The 24238-nt window shown below is 42.6% G+C and overlaps 1 protein-coding gene across 1 annotated transcript; it reads left to right on the top strand.

Annotated features, from left to right (window-relative positions):
- Positions 1 to 15000: 15000 nt before the first annotated feature.
- Positions 15001 to 24238, top strand: NANP (N-acetylneuraminic acid phosphatase). The gene is made up of 2 exons (XM_037493554.2): positions 15001 to 15155; positions 20362 to 24238. The coding sequence occupies exons 1-2, from the start codon at positions 15066 to 15068 to the stop codon at positions 21016 to 21018; spliced, it is 747 nt and encodes a 248-aa protein (XP_037349451.1). The 5' UTR covers positions 15001 to 15065; the 3' UTR covers positions 21019 to 24238.

Here is a 24238-nt window from a genome sequence, read left to right on the forward strand (position 1 = left end):
CATTTCTTTGTGTCTTCTTCTATTTCTTTTAACAATGTTTTATAGTTTTCTTTGTATAGGTCCTTTACCTCTTTTGTTAGATTTATTCCCAAATATTTGATTTTTTTTGTTTCAATAATAAAAGGGATGGTTTTTTTGATTTCTTCTTCTTCAGATTTATTGTTTGTGTATAGGAAGGCTACTGACTTTTGTGTGTTGATTTTGTATCCTGCCACTTTACTGAATTGATTGATGAGTTGAATTAGTTTTTCTGTGGAGTTTTTGGGGTTCTCTATGTATATTATCATATCATCTGCAAATAGTGATAGTTTGACTTCTTCTTTTCCTATTTGGATTCCTTGGATGTCTTCCTCTTGTCCTATTGCTCTGGCTAGAACTTCCAGTATTATATTGAAAAGCAGTGGTGAGAGTGGGCATCCTTGTCTTGTTCCAGATCTTAATGGAATTGCTTTCAGCTTTTCACCATTGAGAATGATACTGGCTGTTGGCTTCTCATAGATAGCCTTTATGATGTTGAGGTATGTTCCTTGTATCCCAAGAATTTCAAGGGCTTTTATCATGAATGGGTGTTGCAGTTTGTCGAAAGCTTTCTCAGCATCTATTGATATTATCATATGGTTTTTATATTTCTTTTTCTTGATGTGTTGGATAACGTTGATTGATTTTCGGATGTTAAACCATCCATGTGTCCCTGGAATGAATCCTACTTGGTCGTGGTGAATTATCTTATGGATACATTGTTGGATTCTGATAGCTAAAATTTTGTTGAGGATTTTTGCATCAGTGTTCATTAGGGAGATTGGCCTATAGTTTTCCTTTTTTGTGTTGTCCTTGTTCGGTTTTGGTATTAGTGTAATATGGGCTTCATAGAACGTGTTTGGTATTGTCTCTTCCTTCTCAATTTTTTGGAAGAGTTTGTGAAGGATAGGCACCAATTCATCTCTGAATGTTTGGTAGAATTCGTTTGTAAATCCATCAGGTCCTGGGCTTTTGTTTTTGGGGTGGTTTTTGATTACCATTTAAATTTCGCTGCTTGTAATTGGTCTGTTTAGGTGTTCTATTTCTTCTTTATCTAGCTTTGGGTGATTGTAGAGTTGTAGGAATTTGTCCATCTCCTCTAGATTGTTGAACTTGTTTCCATACAACTCTTCATAGTAGTTACTGATTATTCTTTTTATTTCTGCTGTGTTCGTTGTGATTTCTCCTCTTTCATTTCTGATCCTGTTTACTTGTGCTTTCTCCCTTTTTTCCGTTGTAAGCCTGGCTAGGGGTTTGTCTATTTTATTGATTTTTTCGAAGAACCAGCTCTTGGTTTCATTAAACTTTTGGATTGTTTTTTTAGTTTCAATTTCATTTATTTCTGCTTTGGTTTTTATTATTTCTTTTCTTCTACTGGTTTTGGGGTTTTTTGTTGTTCTTTTTCTAGATCTTTGAGCTTCGAGATTAGGTTGTTTCTTTGAGTTCTTTCTTGTTTCTTGATGTGAGCTTCTATTGCTATATATTTTCCTCTTATTACTGCTTTTGCTGCATCCCATACATTTAGGATATTGGTGTCCTCCTTGTCATTCAATTCAAAGAAATTTTTAATTTCCTCTTTGATCTCCTCATTAGTCCAGTGGTCTTCCAGTAGTGCGGTTTTTAGTCTCCATGAGGTAGGAAAGTTCCTTGCTGTCTTTTTATGGTTTATTTCTAGCTTGATGCCTTCATGGTCAGAAAAGATGGTTGATATGATTTCAATCTTGGTGTATCTGTTGATGTTCGTCTTGTGCCCCAGTATGTGATCGATCCTGGAGAATGATCCGTGTGCGCTTGAGAGAAATGTGTACTCCGTTTTTTGGGGGTTTAGTGTTCTATAGATGTCTGTTAAGCCCAAATGCTCTAGGTCCTTATTTAAAGCTTTAGTTTCTTTACTTATTTTTTGTCTTGTTGATCTATCCATTGTTGATAGTGGTGTGTTGAAGTCTCCCACTACATATGTGTTTTCTCTGATGTCTGTTTTCAGAGAGGACAACAGTTGTCTGATATATTTTGGTGCTCCTTCGTTTGGTGAGTATATGTTAATGAGTGTTATTTCTTCTTGAAGTATTGTCCCTTTGATCATAATGTAGTGACTGTTGGGATCCCTTTTTATTTTTTTGAGTTTGAAGTCTGTTTTATCTGATATAAGTATAGCTGTTCCTGCTTTCTTTTTTGGTCCATTCGCTTGTAGGATTGTTTTCCATCCTTTAACTTTGAGTCTATTTTTATCTTTTGTAGCTAAATGTGTTTCCTGGAGACAGCAAAAGGTTGGGTTTTGTTTCTTAATCCAGGCTGCAACTCTGTGTCTTTTTATTGAAGAGTTTAGTCCATTTACATTTAGGGTTAATATTGACATGTTAACATCTGTATTTGCCATTGTGTTTGTCTTTCCTTTGATTTTATTTATTCTTTTAATATCTTTTTTTTTCCTTGCCTTCTTTCATTGTTATTCGTCCCTCTGAGGTTCTGGCTTTAGGATTCCTTGTAGTATTTTTTGGAGTGGGGGTTTATTGGTAATGAAGTTCCATAGTTTCTGTTTGTCTGGGAAGGTCCTTATTCTTTCTTCATAGAGGAAGGAAAGCTTTGCAGGATAGAGTATTCTTGGTTGACATCTGTTTTCTTGGAGTCTGTTGACTATGTCCTTCCACTCTCTCCTTGCCCGTAGTGTTTCTTCAGAGAAGTCTGATGTCAGCCTGATTGGTTTTCCTTTGAATGTTATTTTTTTTCTTCCCTCTTGTCAGCTTCATTATTTTTTCCTTGTCCTGGATTCTTGGGAGCTTCACTATTATGTGTCTTGCTGTATTTTTCCTTTCGTCATGGAAGTTTGGTGTTCTTCTTGCTTCTTGTATATCAATTTTCAGCTCCTTCTTCACATTTGGGAAGTTCTCTTCAATTATCTCCTGGAATATTTTCTCTGTTCCTACATCTCTCTCCTCTCCTTCTGGTATTCCTATAACTCTTATATTTCCTTTCCTCATGGTGTCCGATAGTTCCCGAAGTCTTTCTTCGTTCTTTTTCCTTCGTACTTCTCTTTCCTTTTCTTTTTGGTTCTTTTTATTTCTGTGTCTTCAAGAGAACTTATTCGTTCTTCCATTTCATCTATTCTGCTTTCATTGCTTTTCCCAGAATTCTTTAGTTCTTCCATTAATTCTTTGATCTCCTGCATTTCTTTTACTTCCCTCTTTAGGGACTCAATTTCATTCTTCTGATCGTTGATTATTTTTCCCTTATCATTGTTTTCCTTTATGAGTTCTGTCATTTTTTTAATCATGGCAATTTTAAATTCTCTTTCTGGAAGGCTCAGAAGTTCTTCCAAGTTACTGTCGTTGCAATCTGGGGGCTGGTTTTCTTTTTGTGGTGTGCTTCTTCCCTGAGGAGTTGCTATGTTGCGTGTGGTTCTTCTACTCCCTACTGTCTGTTTTCTAATTTGCCGTATGGGTTGGGACACTGTGTTGCTGGGACTGGCCGGCATCTTGGGTGAGCTTCTCTGCTCCCCTCTGGCTCCTCCGGGAGCCATCTGTCAGTTTCAAGCACTCTTTACTGAAGAAAGGTCCCTGTTCTAAAATGCTGATGTGGGGACACACTCCCCTGTGCTCCTGGTCTGCCCCGGCGGTGGGTTCCCTCTCCCCCTCTGGGCTTGGACTGCAGGCCAGAGGTGTTCTGGTGTGGGCGTACTTCCCCGGCTCTCCTCTGGCTCCTGAGGGAGCCTTCTGCAGGCAGTCTTTACTGAAGAAATGTCCCTGTTCTAAAATGGCGATGCGGGACACCCTCCCTGCGTGTCCAGTCTCAGGCACACTCTTCTGCGCGCCTGGTCTGCCCCGGCTTTGGGTACTTGCTTCCCCTGTGGGCTCAGACTACTGGTCGGCAGGGGCCCGGCGTGGGCTAACTTCCCAGCTGCCCGCTGGCTCCTCCAGGAGCCTCTGCTGGTTTCAAGTCGCTGGGTGGCGCCAGAGATCTCTCCTAGAGCCCTTGGGGAGCTGTTTTTTTTTTTCACCCCGTGGGACAGGAAACAGCGGGAATGGTAGGGTAAACCTCAACGGCTTTGGGGTGCTGTGTCTGCCTTGTGCCCCACCGTCGTGGAGAACACACGCCCTGAATTTTGTGCCCCGGATCTCAGTTCCAAAGCCCTCAGGTCCAGAATGCGGGCTGTAGCCCAGTTCAGTGTCCACAGAATGGCGTCTTTTGCACCCTGCTCCCGTGCCTGGGTGCCTGGTTCCTGGATACTCAGTGAGGGACTTTCACCTCAGTGAGGGTCTTCGCGCGCATCTCCCTGCAAGCCTAGGTTGCAGGAGCGGGGACCTGGGCAGCCGTGATCCCAATCCGCGTTTGCTTTTCAACCGCGCTGCTTTTCCGCGCTATCCCAATCCCGATCCGCGTTTGCTTTTCCAGCGCACCGCTTTTCCATGCAAGCTTACCGGGTGGCTGGGGCTGTGTGCTGGTCCTGGTCTCCTCCCCGGGGGCGGGGTCTCTCCTTAATGGCGCCCGGAGCTCACCTCCGCGGCCAATCCTGCAGGGTTCTCCGCAGCTCCCGTTCACGGGGTGTGGTGGCTGCAATAGTTCCTTTCCACTCACAGTCCCGCTTGCTGCGTAGTTTGTTCTTGTTGGTCGTTTTGGTTTGTTTTTTTCCTCCTCTCTGCTGGTGGGAGAGTGCAGACTCTGTGGGTGGGGGAGGGTAGCAGGGTTCTGCGCTTTCCTCCCTTCTAGTCCTCTTTTATGGCCACTTTCTTCTTCGGGTAGTTTGCTGGCGTCACCCGTTTATCTTCCGTGTCCCAGTTCTCACTGGGACCTGTCGCTTTTCCTCCCTATTAACTTTTTTTAATGGGAGATCTTACTTGCAGCGTCTCCTCTCCGCCATGTTGCTCCGCCCTCTCCTGTTTGTTTGTTTTTTAAGCATTTTGAGAAAGTATTCTTGGCTGGTGTTTTTTGTCTTAGATTGTTTTGAATATGTCAATCCATTCTCTTCTCACCTGTAGTATTTCTTCAGAAAAGTCCAAATTTAGCCTAATCTATATTATTTTATATACTATTTCTTCTTCCCGCTCATCAGTTTCATTATTTTTTCTTTTCTTGGATCTTGGAAGCTTTACTACTATGCGTGGCTTCTGGCCATGTCCAAGACTGTAAATTCTTTCTCTCTCCTTCCCTCCCTCACCACCTCCCTCCCTTTCTCTCTCTCCTTCCCTCACTCCCTCCGTCCCTCCTTCCCTTTTACTCATTCCTGTGTAAATAAATCCTGTTATTGTTTTTCTGACTGTGTCTGCTTTTACGTTGTGTCCTACAGTTGTTGGCACAAGTGGCCAGCTATCTTACCTCAGATATTGTCTTCAGTGTGTAGAAGTCCCAAACAAAGGCTGCTTATGGAAGAGGAGGTGCATGCAACAGCCCACAGAAGCAGTCTGAAGGCTGAGCTGGATGCTGTATCAGACAGTGACAGATTCAACAGTCACTAGGAGGTTGTGCCAGAGAACCAGAGATTGTGATCAATTCTTCCAGTTGCTGGGCGGAGCCTGAAAGATGTCAGAGGCAAGTCCAGAGCCAGGTGCAGTGGCTGAGATCCCATGAAAGTCTACAGAGGTGTGGAGGTTTAGAAGCCTATGAAGTCTACAAAGGTCTAGTGAATTCCACTGAAGTCAACGGCTAGATGTGTCTCTCCCTTCAGAGGCTAGGAGCAGATACCTTCTTCTTTGAAGGTGATCTGATGAATGCTTCCTCTTTAAAGGCCAGCTGCTGATTTTTTTCTAAGGTGGTCCAATGAATCCTTATCTCTTTGGAGGTTGGCTACGCACTGACTCAAGCTAGCTCTTTGTCTGCCTTATATCCCCTTAGGGTCCTCCACCCTACCTGATTGGACCATTTTCAATCTCAAGCATTTGATTAGGCCATTTAGCACCAATGAGCTCATTTTCCCTTTTTCAATCCAAATAATCAACTATTGAAATGGGCTTGACCCTAACTGGTCCATTTAGCTCACACCTGATTGCTCCATTTTTTAATCCCAGAGCCATATATAAAAGAGGGGAAAGCCCTGCCCAGCCTGCACTCAAGTCAGGGCAGGCTGGTAGGCCCATTAGATCCAGGGAGCCATGGCCAGAACCCGCCTTGATGGGGTCAGGAGAGGAGGAAGACCTGTAGACAGCAGGCTGAGATCAGCATGTGTCAGCCCCACAAAGCTGTCTTGGCCCACAGCCTCTGGGAGCCATGAGGATGTAGTAACAACATTTCAGGAAACAAAAAAAAAAAAAAGCGTCTAATTCCAGTTAATGTGCTCATAATTCCCATTGCTAATCTAAATGACTAAAGTTGACATACTAGCCCTTGCACATGACCAAGGTAAACATACAGTTACTTTTATGAGGAATGAATATACATTTTTGACAGTCACAAAGAGAGGTCAACTGTGATCTGCTCCAAAACATAAACTGTAGCTGCCATGCAGAAGAAAAATGTTTATTAACATAAAGATAAGAAAATTGCACATGGCACTGAGCCTGCCCCTGCCCTGCAAGGGTCTGGCCCAGTATTTTTCTATCTGGAAATCCTCTAGAGGTTAAGCCCTGGATCCTAGGGTGTCCTAGTAACAGCAGGATGCCTGGGAGCCTCTGTGGTCAGTGAGCCCATGGACAGCAATGATCATTGACACCATTCTCAAGCACTCAGAATTCTTCAACATTCTTCTTCTCACTGTTCTCTGTGAGAAGTCTTTTTGATGCCCTGGTGCAAATGAGACACAAAGTGAGGTATTGGCACAGGTTTATGGAACAGTCATCTTTGGTAACCACATAAACCAGGGCATCAACATCAACCTGGAACAGGTGGCCACACATCTGTAGCTGGCCTTGAACTTCATCACCCATGTGGCCTATTGTAAGGGCATCATCTTATTCCTTGGCCACAACTGCCAGTTCACACACCTGATTGAGAACTCAGGCTAGGAATGTGGTGAGTACACTTATAACTGCTACTTGAATTGTGGCCTGCAGACCAACAACCCCTTCCTCTTGAATCACAGGGCTAGTCTGCTGAATCTCATCATCTTCCTTTACACACTCAACAATGTCTTTGAAACGTGTTGAGAGACCCTGTCAAGATGAACATCTTCACTGTGGTTACCGTGGACACCAGTTGCAAACCCTACCTCATCACCTACCCCATCTAGACAACAAACTTGTCCTATCCTTCCAGCTCTTCTACAGTCTCTCTCACAGGTTCAAAGAGAAACCGAGGCAGGGGGAGTCCCTGTATAGGCTTCAGAGACAGAAGGGCTGAGGGCCAGGGTCCCAGAGTCCCTGTCCCCTGGATCCCAGGTCAAATTATAGGTAGGGTATTCCCCACAAGGTGCCTGCTCTCCTTTTAAATAAAAACAGCAGCAATCAATCAATCAATCAATCAATCTGTATTAAACATCAGCAACCCAACTGTTAATCATGTATCTCAGAGTTGGGAAATTTTTTCTACGAAGTGACAAATTGTAAATATCTTAAACTTTGCAGGCCATAAGGTCTCACTGTAACTATTCAAAACTTGGCCGTTGTAGGGCAAAAGATAATACATAAATGAATGAGTATATCTGTGTCCTGATAAAACTATTTATGGGCACTGGAATTTGAATTTCATATACTTTTTCACGTGTAATAAATATCCTTCCTTTGATTTTTTTCCCTTTTTTTAACCATTAAAAAAAGTACTCACTAAACACCAACTAGATGGTGTTCTGGCGCTTCATGGAGGCTGGCAATGTGGTCTATGTCTCCTTTGGCCTTTATACTGATTGCAGATTCTATTGCTCAGAATAGGGCTTTTGTTGATGGACCTTGCACACAGTAAGGAAACACGCTACGCCTTTCAAATGCATGCAGCTCACTTTATTCTCAAGTTCCCACACAGTGCCGGCCAAAAATAGGTCTGACAGGCCTGGCAAGAGGCAGATATTAATAAAAAAAATGGGTGGCCACAAGATGGACCAAGAAGATTGAAGTCACAGAAAGGAAAGCCAAGGGCCTCCCCTGGTGGCGCAGCGGTTGAGCGCTGGGCTGCCAGGCTGCCCGCCAGGCTCTGCAGCGCCAGCGGGGAACCGCCGCTGGCGAGGGTCCCACAAAAAAAAAGAAAGAAAGGAAAGCCAAGATGACAGATTTTTTTTTGTTTTTAATTTAGCTTTTTTTATTTTAACATTTATCATTTTTTAGACAATATTTCCTCCCCCCCCCCATTGAGTCCCCAGAGAATTTCCTTCCCCAAGGCACACATGCACCATCACCTCAGTCCCCTGTGCTCCTCCCTCCCTCCCTCTCACCCCTCTCCCTCCTCCTCCCCTGCAGGATGTCTCTGGTTTATAATTGTCTGTTTTTGCTGTGCTGTGTTTTGTACTGTTATTATTTTTTTACACTGATGTCTTATTTGGTTCCCCTATATTCCTGCTATAAGTGAAACCATCCGACTTTTTCTTTTCCCTTCTGGCTTATTTCACTGAGCATAATTCCTTCTAACTCCATCCACATTGCTGCGAATGGCATGAGTTTATCTTTTTTGATTGCTGAATAATACTCTATTGTGAATATATACCACATCTTCTTGATCCAGTCACAAGATGACAGATTTTGAACATTAAAAAGTCATGATGGCAAAGAAAATAAGCAACGGAATCAAGCTTGAAGTTAAGAAGCTTCAAAAGGCAGTCTTATGAAAGCTTCTCCCAAAAAAGCACTTATTGTTTAGAGTGCAGTTGTTACTGTCCCTTTTGGTATTTTCCAAAAATTGTCGTCATTGCCTCTTTGAAGACTGTGTAGTTCCCTCAAATTCTTGAGATAACCGCAAACCATCCAGTTAGAAGTGTTGGACGCTAATCTCCTTCTACCCTTGTAGGTTCACAGCCTGGAAAGTAATAGATTAGCAAAAAACAGAACACTAGAACTGTTGTAGAGCAACCCTGATACAAAACGGGGTGCCTGACTGTGGGTTTTGCTATTTACAAGGGTTTTGCTATTTACAAGTGTTTTGCTATTAATCCAAAGTTAGGAATCCAAATCCTGCAAAACCCAGCCATACCCAAAAATCCGCGCAACTGTCGCCGGTTGCTGGGGACTTCAAGGGCTGAAATTACTTGTTTCCTTTCTGTCATCAAGCTCCGTCTGCCTTTCCTAATTTCAAACCCCAAATACGTCACCGTTTGTTTACAGATCTGTGCCTTTTGAGGTGACATCTTATAGCCACATTCTGCCAGGTGGTTCAGTACCACTATGGTATTTTCCAGACAAGATTTGTAGTCTGGACTTGCAATCAATAAATCATCTACGTATTGCAGCAAGATGTCCTGGTTTAATTGAACCTTCCTGAGATCCCTGGCCAGTATTTCCCCAAAAATAGTTGGGGAGTTCTTAAACCCCTGTGGAAGCACAGTCCAGCAGTATTGGAGAGTGCTCTTGGACTTAGGATCTTGCCACTCGAAGGCAAAAAGCGGTTGATCCTGGACATCTATTGGGATACAGAAAAAGGCATCCTTCAGGTCTAATACCGAAAACCACCCAAAGTCACCAGGTATGGCAGTTAATAAGGTGTAGGGATTAGGCACGGTGGGATGTAAATCCCGAACAATGTCATTAATGGCCCTTAAATCTTGGACAAAACGGTACTCGCCTGTATGGGGTTTCTTCACTGGCAGAATCGGAGTGTTGTATGGTGAGCGACAGGGCCGAATGAGTCCAGATTGAAGGAACCTTTTCAATACTGGCTCAATTCCCCTCAAGACCTCCTCCTTTAAGGGATATTGCTTCCTCCTCGGGGTTCTGCTCCCCTCTATCACTTCTATCTTTACAGGCTCAGCATTTTTCGCACGTCCTGGGGTTCCATCAGCCCATACCTATTTACTTATTCTTTCAACAATTTCTGGAGGTAAAATTTCACCTTTCGGTGGAACATCTTGAGTAAGCAACATCTGGAACTGCAGAGCATGCTCTGGAGGTACCTGTAGGTGAAGCCTCTGATGTTTTGGTGAGAATATAATTCGTGTGTTGAGCTTACTTAAAAGATCGCGACCAAGTAGAAGGATTGGACACTCTTCCATGTATAGGAAGCTGTGCTGGAGCTGTATGGTGCCTAGCCGGCACTCCAAAGGTTGCAGGAAGGCTTTTTGTTGTGGCCTTCCTGTAATCCCAGTGACTGCTGCAGTCTCTTTGCTCATTTTAGTTAATTTTGAATTCAAAACTGAGTATGTCGCTCCAGTGTCCACCAAGAAATCAATGAGATGATCCCCCACAGTGAGTGTTACCCGGGGCTCTGAGGGGGTTATTCTAATGGGCTTCTCTAGATCTAGTGGAGCCCCCGGGCACCCCTATTCTGCATCTGAACTTTCTCCATGAACTATCATTTGTCTCCTCTCCTCTGCACTTGGCAGAGTAGATTCCTTCTACTCTGTCTGTATTCCCTCCTATCTTCACCTGAGGCTCTACCCTGTGCTGTCATTTGTCTCCTGTCCTCTGTGCTGGGCTCTCGATTCCTTCTCTGTCTGTATTCTCCGTCATCATCTGAGCCTCCACTCTGTGCTAACATTTGTCTTCTTTCCTCTCTCCTCGGTTCCTGGTTCTGTGTACTCCTTCTATATTCCCTCCTGTAACCCCTACGTGAATCATCATATCTTGGGGTTCTCTGTCTTCTATCCTGCCTTCTATAATTATTGCGTCTGCCGCTTCCCTGTAACCTGGGACAACTGTACTTCCAATGTCCCTCTTCCCTACAGAAAGCACACTGATTTCTTCCTAGGGGTTCACGTCTCTGTCCATTATTGTTTCCCTGAAACCCTGTTCTGTGTTCTCTTTGTAAGAAAACAGTCGCAGGTTTCGGTCTCCTGTCCTCTCTATTATTATAAACCCTGAATGCCAGGTCCACTACCTGGGACGGACTCATCTCAGTGATGCCGTCCACCCTAGCTAACTTTTTCTTTATGTCTGGGGCACTATGGGTAATGAAAGCCATAGTGATCAGACGAGCATTTTCTGGGGCATCTGGGTTTATATCTGTGTGGTTAGTGTAAGTTTGAATAATCCTCTCAAGGATCTCTGACGGATCCTCATTAGCTCCTTGCTCGAGTTGCAATATTTTGTTAAAGTTTTTTTGTTTGGGGATCCTCTGCTTCAGTCCTACCAATAAACATTTTTTATACAGATCCAACATCGCCGTTCCTCCATTGTTAGGGTCCCATCCAGGATCTCTCTCTGGGACAACAACCTCTGGCTCTGGGGACTGCCTATTCTGTTGGTGGAGACGGTCAGCCTCCTCCCTGGCTTTCCTGAATACCATCCTCTGCTCATCCAGCGTTAATAAAGTATGCAGCATGGGACTGTATATCTGCCCAGTTAGGGCGGTGGGAGACGAAGATAGAGGCAAACAATTTCGCCATCCTCTTAGGAGCCTGCCGGTACGAGGGAACAGAGCTCCTCCAATTTAGGAGGTCCGCAGTACTGAACGGATGGTGCGACCAAAAGTACCCAGCAGGTCTCCCATGTTCATTTAAGCCACCCATTGGCATCTGGCGAAGGGGAAACTGTCCTGCCTCAGGGTGATCCTTCCTGCCAAAGTGGGTGCCCAGTCTAGTGTGGGGAGGAGACGCCATTTTAGTTTCCTCCCCAGAGGGCAGTGGAGGCTGTGCAGCCTCAGGGGTCTGCACGGGAGGGGCCTTGTCACGTGGAAGAGGATTTTGTCCTGATGTATTTAAAGTATTTAAAATATGATGCTCCTCCTCTTCTAACTCTGCTCGCTGGCAGTCCTCATGGAAAGGGGAAGGTCTATCCTTTCTCTGTGCCATAAGCCGAGCCTCCACCATATCCAATTTATGGAGGGCGGCCTCTATCCTGTCCTGCATACTTTTAAAGGCTTGATCTTGTATGCTTTCATAAACTGACTCAAAGATGTTACGGTTCTCATCCCTCATGCACTTAATAGTTAAATCAAAGGCCTGATTTTGTTGTTGTATGGCCAAGTTAAAAGCCTGAATGTGTTGTTGCACATTCTCAGTATGTGAAGTAGAACATCTACCTCTCACAGAAACAACAATGTAGCAAATTGCGCTTACACATATTACCAAAAAACCACCCAGAAGCACGGACTGTAAAGGGATGGCTTGTAAACCACCCATGTATGTACACAATAGTAAAATCACGTGCCATACACCAGGCTTCATCAAATTATTTATATTAATGAAACTGGTGGTGATATTTAATGGAAGAAGGCTACTCAAATTCAAGGCCGGAAGGAAACTGAAAGAACTCAGGCTAGGGATGAAATTGTTTAGGCTCATGGTTGAGGCCATATTTGAGTCAAAACGCACCCACAAGGGCTGTACGCACAGGGAAAAAACAGACTTTTCACGAGTCCTGCAGAACTAGTGTGCTTATGGTGACCAACGCAAGGAATGTTACTTTGGACTGGTCAACCGCGGATGTAACTTGGAAACCACGCTGGGCGCCAAACTGTTGTAGAGCAACCCCGATACAAAACGGGGTGCCTGACTGTGGGTCCTCACCCGCGTGCTTAAAAGGACTTATCAATGCTCTACTGCAGGCACACGTGAAAGGTTAATAAAAGGTTTATTTACAAGGGAAGGACAAATGAGGAAATGTACAGCTCTGGGAGAAAAATGGGAGACAAAGTTTTAAATGAGTCCTACCCGATCCACCGATCAGGAATCCCAAAATGGCGCTCTCAGAGTTCGCCGCCAGCCAGGAGCCGTGAAGCCAGGAGGCGAGCGATCTCGAGCCAGAGAGAGCCCAAGGCCCACGTGTTTGGTTTTTATATCCAACCTGGCTACCCAACTCCACCCTCAGGTCCCAGTCACCCTCCCTTGGTGGTGATGGGATTTGTCTTTCCCAATGTCTTGATGGCTTTAGTCTGGAGTGGGGGTGGAGTCCACAAAGCCTGTATGGGATTAACTCAGGACATCATTTCCCCCTAACAGAAAGAGACACGCAAACATTACCTGCAAAGGTGAGCCCATAGCACTCCAGTTAGTTATACAGTCTTTAAAAGGGGGCCAATAAATTTAGGAGGGAGAAACAAAAAAGGACTTTGAAATTTGAAGAAGGACCTATGCAGGTTCTCTACCTACACACTGAAACAGACCTTGCAAGCCTTAGAATAGAGTGATAAGGCTAAAAGGCTGTCTCCCACATTTCAGAACACGAGATTTCCTTTTCTTTCAGGAGATAATCAAGCAAAGTATCATCCAAGGATCTTGTTTTGATTTCTTTCATTTCAACCTTATCAGCATGCCACTTAGACTCACCCTGTGGCAGCCTCCCTTTGGTCCCTATGGAAGATATCTAGGGACTCAGAAACTTACGGTTTTAGAAAAAGTCAATGTGGGCAAAATATCAGGTAGACACTACAGAGCCCTAAACCTTCAAACACAGTCATCAAACAAGGACTCAAGAAAATTCAGGTTACAGCTTTCAAAACTGTGCTGGTGCTGGCTCTAATTCTAACATAACTATCTCCTCACTAGTGTAAATACATTAAGAAATAGTTGGAAGTTTTGTTAGGGGGAAAAGGATGTCCTAAAGCTAAATTCCATACAGGCTTTGTGGACTCCACCCCCACCCCAGGCCAAAGCCAAAGACACTGGAAACTCCAAATCCCATCACCACCAAAGGGAAGGTAGCTGGGACCTGAGGGTGGAGTTAAGCAGCCAGGTGGATATAAAAGGCAGACACGTGGGCTTTGGGGGGTCCCCCCATTTTGGCTCTCCGCCAGCTTGCAGCGTCTGGCCAGCTCTGAGAGTGACCTTGGGTTTCCAGGTTGTCGGATCGGAAGGCCGCATTAATGACTTTATTTCCCTATTTTCTCCCTGAGTTGTACATTTTCCTTATTTCCTTTTCTCTTGTAAATAAACCTTTTATTAACCTTTTGTGTGTGTCTGTAGTAGAGTATTAGTAAGTCCCTTTAAAGCGCGCGGGTGAGGACCCACAGCCAGGAACCCTTTCAGGAACCCCTTTATCGGGGCTGCTCTATAACAGCTTTCCGACATTGGAAAATACCACGAGCACAATAAGCAATTAAAGAAAATTTTAAAGCACAGGTGATACCAAACACTAAGTTCAGTTTCCCTCAGCCAATAAAAGGAAACAGAGTTTGAGGCAATGGAAAGAGGTTTAATTTGTTGACAAATGAGGAGGGCAGCAGACTCATGTCTGAAAGACAACCATCCCATTCTTTGGCAGCATGGGTGGGGGAAGTTTTACAAAGGGAAAAAGAAGTGCAGATGGGCTAGGGTCTGCAAAGTGGAGGCAGGAAGGGGTTGACAGAGATGAGTGGATCCAGCCTGTTATTCTTCAATAGCTGATATTTAACTTTCTCTTCCTTGAAATGCAGGAATACTCATCTGGGAGACTGGGTCATAAAGATAAATCTATCAAACAAGGGGAAATTGCAACAAATGGGGAAAAGACAAACTGTTAATCTTGTTACAAACCTGTCAGGAAATAGGGGAAAGACAAATTTGTTAATGCCTACCAGCTAAGAGGCTGGTCATTTGTAACTATCACAGGCTATCATAACTTTATACCTCTCTGGTGTCCCGCTACCCTGTCCCGTAACCGTGGACTTTGGGCACCAGATACAGTCACACTCCCCACCTATTTTAGGACAAGCAAAAAATGGAGACATTTCAGAGGCCTCAGCCGCTCCCCGCCTAGCGCGATAGAGCGCAAACTCCCCCGGGCAGTTGGAACGTCCTCCTCGATTAAGGAGGACAAAATGATAACACAGATATGCAGGAAGAGGGTACACGTTTGGAAAACGCACTACTAATAATCATTGCTCCTCTAACGGCTCAGATAACCAGTCACCCTATCTACAAGATAAGCATCCCACACCCTAAGAGCCTCCATTCCAGATCTCGCGCGACCTCCGCTTCTCGGGCTCGCCAGTACCGACACATCTCGCGGGACTTCCGCGGACGGCGCGGAAGGATCAGGTGACGTCAAGGCGCGACATCACGCTTGCGCAGATGGAGGCGGCGAGCTGGCGTGCGGAGCTGCTGCCTTCCGCCAGAGGTCGGCACTATGGGGCTGAGCCGGGTGCGGGCCGTTTTCTTTGACTTGGACAACACGCTCATCGACACGGCCGGGGCGAGTAGGAAAGGCATGCTGGAGGTAACGTCCTGGCTTCCGCAGCCCTACGCTCCGCCGGCGCCGCGGCCCGCACCGCTCGCTTTCCCGTCCCCTGGCCGCCCCTCACCCCCACCTTCCCGCCTTCCGCTCCCAGCGCTGCTGACGCCTCGCCTGGGGCCGATCTTTCCGGGGAGCCCCGGAGGCGCGGGCCTAGAGTCTTTTGATACTGTCCCCCTTACGGGAAGGAGCCAGGAGCGGTGGGTTAGGGGTTACCGGCTTGGAGACGCCGCCTTCCTTCTGCACTGAGGCTCTGGGAGGCTGGGTTCACGAAGTCGGGTCCAGCCCTCCGAGACCCAGAAGGAGCACATTCAGTCTGCCACGATGGCAGAGTAGCCCCACAAAGAGAGACAGCCACGCCATGCCACAAGACAGCTGGCTTTTTGACCACAGGTTTGGAACAGCGAGATGAGTGCTTGCGTCCAGCTCTAAGTAGTTGACCTCGAGGGAGGGTCGTCACTCACTGCATGGGTTTCGATGGCTCTTTAAGGAAGCTACATACCTGGCAAGTGGTGCTTGCTTGCAAGTGCTGCTTGCAAGTGCTGCTTGCAAGTGCTGCTTGATCAACTCCAGAGAATTTTCTCCGTGTGAACTCCTCTCTGATCTCCCTGTTGTAGATTTCTGAGGTGACACTCAGCAAAAGTTCGAGCTACACGGGGCATTCCTTTCACGAGGCTTCACGCAGCAACATCGTCTCCTTTCTGTACCTACATGTGTGCCTTTTTAGAACTTTTCCATGATCTCCAAGCCTCTGATTCACCCTTTTCTTTCCTCTCCCTTCGGCTTTAAGGAGAAAATGATCTCCCCTGCTCTAGTTAAAGCTGAACTTACCTCACTAGACTGCTGCTGTGGTCTTGTCTCAAGGTTTATCACATGGAGTTCATGCTCCACGTTCCCACCTCAGTGAAATTGCCAAAACAAAATTCAGATTGAATTTCTCCCTGGTCTTTACACCCTTCTTTACCAGCACCATAATTTGTTCAGATGTCTCTTAATGTACATGTCAAAAGATAATTACAATTAACTTTTGCAACTCGGATGCCCACAACTATGAGCTTCTTAAAAAGGAACTGACTTACTCATCTTTGCTGGACATATGGCAAATGCTGACTGAAAGTAGGATAGATGAAAATCCAGGTCTCCAGACTTGGTTCTGTTACCATGTCCTTTATAAATACCCTATAAGCAGAATTGAAGTGTGAGCTTTTCACTAGCAAGGAACACTTTCTCATGAATGAGTATAATCCCACCCGGGGTTGGTCTGTTCAGAAGTAACATGCCAGCTTTCATAAATTTCTCTGAATGATTTATGAAATGGGAAAAAATGTTGCCTTGGACGGGGCAAGGATTCACATACTGACTATATCAGCTTTAATAAGTATTATAAAAAGTGGAGGGGGAAGCTAGTTACAGTTTCAAATACAATAGATTGGTCAGATTGGGTAGTACTGAGTAAATGATGTTTGAGCAAAGACTGAAAATAACAGGAGTGGAGTTTGAGTTGTTTGTATGTCGCCAGTCATCTTTTTAAGCAAGTATTTTTAAAGTTTTATTTGGAATTCAGCTACCTCATATCTTAAAAATTGTTATATTCTCTGATTCCCATTCTGACCTTGAGAGAATCTTCCTAATAACACAGTTAAACAAGTACTGATATTAACTTAATTCTGGGTTCAGAGAGCAGTGGGTAGAAAAGTTTCCTTTTTGTGTATATTGAGCTACATACAGCCTTGGAGTTTTGAGTAGATAAAGTTTGAGTTTATATTACAGGTATCCCACCATTTTCAAAGTTTAAACGTATTACACTGCTTTGCTTTTACAAAAGACCTATATTAGTACCTGTTTTTGCTAGCTAAAGAAATCTAAAGAGTTTTTTTTTTTTTTTTTTTTTTTTGCAATAGCCAAAAAGCTGAAATTAATGTTCAAGGTTGTTTTTTAGCACACTCTGAGCAGTGAATGTGGCCCCAACCAAGCTCCTTTTCCTTTGTAGACTGTGTATTTATCATATCATATTCCTGCTTTTATTATATGTTAGCATTATTTTAGGTTTTATGTGGCATTTTATATGATTTGATAGGTTTTTCTGGAATCTGAGGGTACTCAAAAATGTTTCCATATAAATTACAGTAATTGCTTCTTCCCTTTAATACATTTCAACTTATGAAAGGTTTCACAGAAACCTTTTTTAGTTTCTGATAGTGAGGGAAATCTTTGTCTACAAACTGATCTCCCTTCTCACACTATCTTGGTACCCCTTCATACTTATTAGTACCTGGCAGGCTCATTCTACTCAAAATCCATTTTAAACCTGCCTTATCCTTGCACAAATTGTCATCATACCTTCCAAGTTGGATGTATTTTTCCTCCACTCCGAATTCACTCAAAACTCCCTTTCTCTCAGTGCTTGTGTTAGGAGAATTTATACTAACAGTGCATACTAATTCACCTTAGGTGTTATTTGTGTTAGTATGTGAATGACTAATAAACTTTTCACCCCCAAAGATATTAATATTATTAAAATGCTTCCTGTTATCACAAATATGTAAGTGGTTGCTGTGTGACAAAATAGGAGGTTAATTCAGAGGATGTAATGGAAAGAAGTTTTGCAACCAGAGTAGTATGCCATGCCTTAAAGGCAGATTCTTATCTGCCTTTAAGGTGAACCAATTCTGCTTTTACAAAGCCCAGAGAATGTGCTTAATGAATTGCCAATTGCAGTAACAGGAAATTGGATCTTACTGATGTCCCTTTCTGCTAACTATGAGCCAACTCCTATTTATGATCAAGCACTGTGGAGTCTTACTGGCTTGTGCCCTTTGTGTAGCAATAGGGTTGCCCAAACTTTAGAGTGATTTTCAATCAGCACACAAGTAAGTCAGTTAACATTTCAAAAAAGATGGTGACATCATCATGGTGATTGAAAAGGCTTGATTTGTGATTGAAATTTAGCTTTATACAGGAAAATTTTCCAGAGTTTTGCCTTCAACTCATAATCTTAGGGCTGGTATACTTTTCTAGGTCTAATGAGATGTCTCTTAATGATTACATTTTCTGATTAGCACAAATAGCCTACAATTTTTTCCCTTTACCTTCTGTGTAAGTGATTCGTACATGCTGAGTGGAGAATATGTCTCAAGTTTTTAGTCCCAGTCATGTGTATTGCATTCATCCTCAAACATCCAAAATTGCCTTGGCATGGTTGACTTTCTCCCATGTCCCTACAACAGCGACTTCAGGAGCAGATAGTTTATTTAGGAATTGATGCCAGGCAGCACTGTAGGGGGAGACAAGTAAAACAATAAAATAATCTAATACAGACTGCTTTAACAGGCAGGTAACTTGGTGTGAACAGTCAAGATGTGCTGAAAGACAGTGTGCCAAATAAGTCCCTCCCTGGGGTTAAGAAAGCTGTGAGATTGGTCCCTATTTTTTGCCCCTTGTTTGTTGAAAGCTGCTTCCAGGGCAATACATAGGCCCTAGCTTGGGGGCAGGAGCTACCCTGTGGCCAAATAAAGCTCCCGGGCAGAGAAGCACAAGTACCTGCAATGTGAAGCCACATTGGCACATGTGGGAGTAGTGTGTGCCTGGGACATTTGGGTCGCATCTGCTATAGCTTGGGGTTCAACACCCTTTACAAACTGGTTCCAAACAACCTCTTCGGCCTCATCTCTAAACATCTTCCCTCGCATGCATTGTTTCATCTGAACTCAGCTTCTTGCCTTTCTCAGGCAGTTCACAAAATTCAGAACTCTGTGCCTCTGTTCCTTCTGTTGCTTCTGTCCAGGAAGATTTGGTCCTCTTCCCAAACCCACCTCATGTGCTTGGTAATAAGCCCATGGGTTTAAATTACTTCTGCCAAACCTTCCCAAGTAACCTGTGGAATAACTTGCTCCTTCCATTTGATTTCCACACTCATTTATATGACTGTCATGGGAACCCAGCATTTGTAGTGTCTGCGTACCTGTTTATTTCCCTCTCCAGATAGTGCCATAAGGACAAGAGCCCCAGTGTCCAGTGCTCAGTACAGCACAGTAAAAGCAAGCGTGCGGCCTTTGGAAGGAGGCAGGTGTGAATTCAGATCCCAGCTTTACAGGTCTGAGCTTTCTCATTTAAAAAAAGAATTGGATGGAGCTAGAAGGGATCATGCTCAGCGAAAATAAGTCAGAAAGAAAAAGAAAAATACCGAATGGTCTCACTCATAGCAGGAATTTAGAAAACCTAAATAAGAGACCAGGAAAAAGACTAATCAATGCAAAGTAATAATCAAAATCAACAAGCAACTATAAACCAGAGACACACTGCGGGGGGCGGGGGGGGGGATGTAGGGAGGGGTGGGGAGAGGAAGAGCTAGAGTCAAAATAAGGGGGGGGTGCAGTTGTATGGGGAATATAACCAAAATGAAAATGCATACATTGTACAAAGATGAAAAATGATGTAAGAATTATATAAAATAAAATATTAAAAAAAATAAAAAAGGAACTTCCTTGAAGAGTTGTAGGAGCATTAGAAATAATGCATACTCATCATTGAACATTAATATCTGTCACTTTAGAGTCTTAGTAAATGTCAGAAGGTGAGCCAAATGGAGAAGAACCTAATGTAATGAAAGCTGAGATAAAAGGGTCACGGCAAGGATGAGAGGGAGGGCTTACTTCTGATGAGGAATGCATAACCAGCAGAACAAAGAGGGTGACTGGGCACTTTACAAGTACAGAATTGGGTCCTATTTCACATGGTGGTTGATTCAGGACTTTAAAACATAAAATGGATTCAGATGACAAAAGGTTAGATGAACTGAGTTACCTCTGGGAGTAATTTAAATAATGATTGTTAGAAATTTAAAATGTTTTACTCTAAAATGTAAGTAGAGGTTTTATTTTCATGTCTTCAGGACCAGAATAAAAAGTAAAGGACTAAAATGCCAAATGAAGGGTTTTTTTAGCTGTATGTGAAGACTCTTTTCAGAATAGAAATTGGAAAAAAATATGAATGAGTTGTATATAGAGGCTGGGAGAGCTTGGTTTTGGTGATCTTTAAAAGTAAGACCAATTTCCACCACCAGTAGTGTAGTAATAGAGCTGCCTTCAGACAGGAATGAAGGTGGAATCTCTGCTCTGGGCTTCTAAATTAAAGCTTCTCAGGGCAAGACTATTACAGACAAATGTGTATTAATGAAGTTATTTTCCTTTAGGTGATAAAGCTCTTGAAATCAAAATACCTTTACAAAGAAGAGGCTGAAATCATCTGCGACAAAGTTCAAGTTAAACTCAGCAAGGAATGTTTCCATCCTTCCAGTACATGCATTACTGATATAAGGACTTCACATTGGGAAGAAGCAATCCAAGAAACAAAGGGCGGTGCAACCAACCGAAAGTTGGCTGAAGAATGTTATTTCCTGTGGAAAAATACACGTTTGCAGCATATGACACTAGCAGAAGATGTCAAAGCTATGCTCACAGAACTTCGAAAGGAAGTCCACCTACTTTTATTAACAAATGGAGACAGACAGACCCAGAGAGAGAAAATTGAGGCTTGTGCCTGTCAGTCCTATTTTGACGCTATTGTTGTGGGTGGAGAGCAGAAAGAGGAGAAGCCAGCACCTTCCATATTTTATTACTGCTGTGATCTCCTTGGAGTACAGCCTATAGATTGTGTGATGGTTGGTGACACACTGGAAACCGATATACAAGGAGGCCTCAATGCAGGACTGAAAGCAACAGTATGGATAAATAAAAATGGAATTGTGCCGCTGAAGTCCTCGCCTGTGCCACATTATATAATCTCTTCTGTGCTAGAGTTACCTGCTCTCTTACAAACTATAGATTGCAAAGCAAGTGTGTCCACGTAAAGTACATGAAAGGGCACGATTACAAATTTCAGGGTCAGATTACAGGGTTTGAGTTTAAAAAGTTAAAACATTCCATATGATTCAGTTTTAGGAATAATTTTGCTTATGATATAATGGCCGGCCAGCCAACCATTGACGAGTATTTATACTTGAAAATGCATTGTACATTTTAATAAAAGTTACTTTTAGTACTATAATCCAGAAGACTTAAGGAAATATTTGTTAATCAGTGACATCTTTTGGTATCTTGGATCCATGAAAATATCACGCAGGATAAATTACACATGGATGCACAAATACAGGTTTTATGTTCTGGCTTGAAAATTTTTTTTCAAAAAGGCATTGTAGAACATACAGTAGTAGAGATTTGTAGGAGCCATTAGATCTCATTAATATGAAATAAGTACTAAGTCACATGCTTAGTATACTAAGTATACTAAGTACTAAGTCTCTGGACCATTTTCAGAGAGCCATTTTAATATTTGGCTATTAAGTTCCCTATCTAAAATTTGGGGAAATATTTTGCAAATTTCTGTGTCCAGTTTTCACTTTGAGCTTATCAATTAATGACTCCATAGCAAGACCTCTTGGCAACTATAAAATACTCTCTAGATCATAAGGATGAAATATGATTTCATTAACCAAACTTGGAGTAAAATGAATAAGGAGAAAACAATCATTTGGATTAACCTTTGAATAAGAAACTATATGTATAGCTATGACTCCAATTACCCTAAATTATGATACTTAGATTTCAAATTATGCCTATCTGTAAGCCTATTTCTTACAGTTATTGCCTGTCTACCAAGAACAGAGTTCTCTGCCATTGTCTTGATGCCCTGTTGTTTTTACTTTGTTGATTTTTAAAGATGTGAGTTTGCCCTTGACTGTCCCACGATGCTCTTGCTATAAAGCTGAACATTTGTGGATAGGGTATGTTGCAGGTATGATGCTCATGTGACCTCACTTATATATTAGCTATTTAAAAATTGTTAAGTTGGATGATCTTGCCAGAAAATAATAATATGCATGATTTCTACAGTAGATTGATGGTGAGGGCTTGTCCTTTTATCTGTCCCACAGGATGGATGTAAGACAACATTGCATTCACAATGTGAACTAGAGAATAGAAAAGATGGTTCATCCATAAATCATAGTGGCAGATCTCAACGAGAATGCTCCTAGGATGTTAGTGAGCAAAAATGATCTTGGGGAGAGAAAATGAAATAATTGAGTTTCCTTCACAGTTTACGTACAAGGCAGTAATGCAATATTACATTCCTTTTGGACCCTTCCTTAGGGAAGAACTTTCGGTTTTCTACCTTCTGAGTAGAATGTTACAGGAGATACTTAGAAATCTTGGAATAGACCTATGATTTTATTATGTTTTTGTTTTAAAATAATCCTTAAAATTAAAAAGTTATGTAACTTTTGTCAGCTTTATTTTTTTCCTAGTCATATTCTCATACAAAACCATAAATTCTCAGTTGTCCAGAGAATTGGACAATTGTCCAGAGGCTCTCCCAAACACAGAGGAAGGCCCAGAGTAGACACAAGATGATATCGCACCTGGAATACTAACACCAAGATGAAGCCTTCTGATTCCATAATATGTGTACTCACTGGTTCATGAACATCTTAGATCTGGCAGTGCCCAGGTTACAGCTGGTATTGAAGGAGAGAGCTTATAGTTAGAGAGGTATTTAGTTTAGCACTTTAAACTTTTTAGCAATCCACATAAATATTTTCCATCATGGCCCATTAAACACATTTATAGTCGACATGTTAGTCAATGAATATTCATATGTACATGTTACATATTTACAAGTTTCATAAAACTGCATGCTCAAATTTTTCATTCCATCCTTTTCTAATCAGGAATTATACCCACTTTTGAACAAGTACCATTAATTTGTGGTACACAAGTAAAAGGGTGAATGACAAAAAGTTTAATTATCCCTTGGCCAGGGACCCAGTCCCCCTAAAGTTCAATGCTATGTATGATTAGGTAGAATTAAATTTTTTATTCCTCCACTTCAGTTTTAGGAAACTGAAACAAAGTAATGAAACTAAGTCATTTTAGTTAGGAACATGTACCTTCAGAATGGGCATGGTCATTCACTAACAATCTTGCTGGGTTTTTATGATAACCATTTGGTTTCCCTGACTCTGCCTATGGGTTTACTTTGAGGGGAAGGTTATTTCCAGTTTGGAGCCCTACCACTTCTCCAACTTGACCAGTTGCTTTCTTCTTGGTGTATAGCACCATTCTAGTGGTTTCCTTTTGCCTTTTATGTTGAATTTTCTAGTGTATGTGTTCTGTGTATTTCTTAATTTGACGTGCTCCCTCTCTCCTATTTTTCCATCTTTGGTATTTTCCATACTTTTGGAGAGGCTTCATCTTCTAATCCTGTAGATTTCCCCCATCCCCCACCCTTTGCTTAACATCATATATTTTTTTAAATTTCCAATAACTGTTTTTGGTTTTCTAAATTCCTTTTTAATAACATTCTGGTTTTGTCTTCTGAGTGGAATATTATCTCTCAAAAGTTTTATGTTATTGCAGAATCCACTATTTATTCCAATTTGCTCTAATCTGTTTGTTAGGGTTTAATTGTCCACATTAAAACCTCTCCTCAAATGCTCAATAACCTTCCATTATTCGTGCATAAGTTTTACTCCCTTGGTTCATTTGTTATCCAGGAGAAAAACCTTGGTCTTGTTCTGCTTCCAGGCAGATTTCTGACATAGCACCTGGAAGATGAATGGGAAGAACTGTATGTTGGATGTATATGGTCACTTAATTTCTGGTTCTAGTTGTACTTGTGTGTGGTGTTCCCCAGTCTCAAACCTCTCTTTTATTGTTCTCCAGAGAAGCATCTCAACTTCTCTGAAGTGAGAACTTCAGTTTGGATTGGGGGCAGTGACCTACAGATCCATTTGTGTTCTTAACACCTTTTACCCCATCCTTAATTCAGTTCTGCTTTCTCCACAACTAAAGTTTCCTTGTGGTGGTAGTGCCTGCATCTTTGGCAGAGTCTGCATTTGCTGCACATCTCCCCATTTCTTAGCTTTCCCCATTGCTGGTCTTGATTTAACTTTCTACTAAAATTCTTCGCCACTATGTCCACGTGCTTTCCATCTTCCAAAGTTTTGTTTCTGACACCTGCCTTTTGGTTCATATGTATGTGTAAATTCTTTTGCTAGTGTTTTAGTTGGT

This window comes from Talpa occidentalis, unplaced genomic scaffold, assembly GCF_014898055.3.
Source record: "Talpa occidentalis isolate TD23 unplaced genomic scaffold, MPIMG_talOcc4v2.1 talOcc4.10, whole genome shotgun sequence".
Classification (NCBI taxonomy): Eukaryota; Metazoa; Chordata; class Mammalia; order Eulipotyphla; family Talpidae; genus Talpa; species Talpa occidentalis.

Excerpts from the sequence above, each read along its gene's own strand:
- NANP (XM_037493554.2), top strand. The coding sequence starts at position 15,066 with ATGGGGCTGAGCCGGGTGCGGGCCGTTTTCTTTGACTTGGACAACACG. Across the intron at positions 15,156-20,361 it reads GTAGGAAAGGCATGCTGGAG|GTGATAAAGCTCTTGAAATC; the intron begins GTAACGTCCTGG and ends ATTTTCCTTTAG.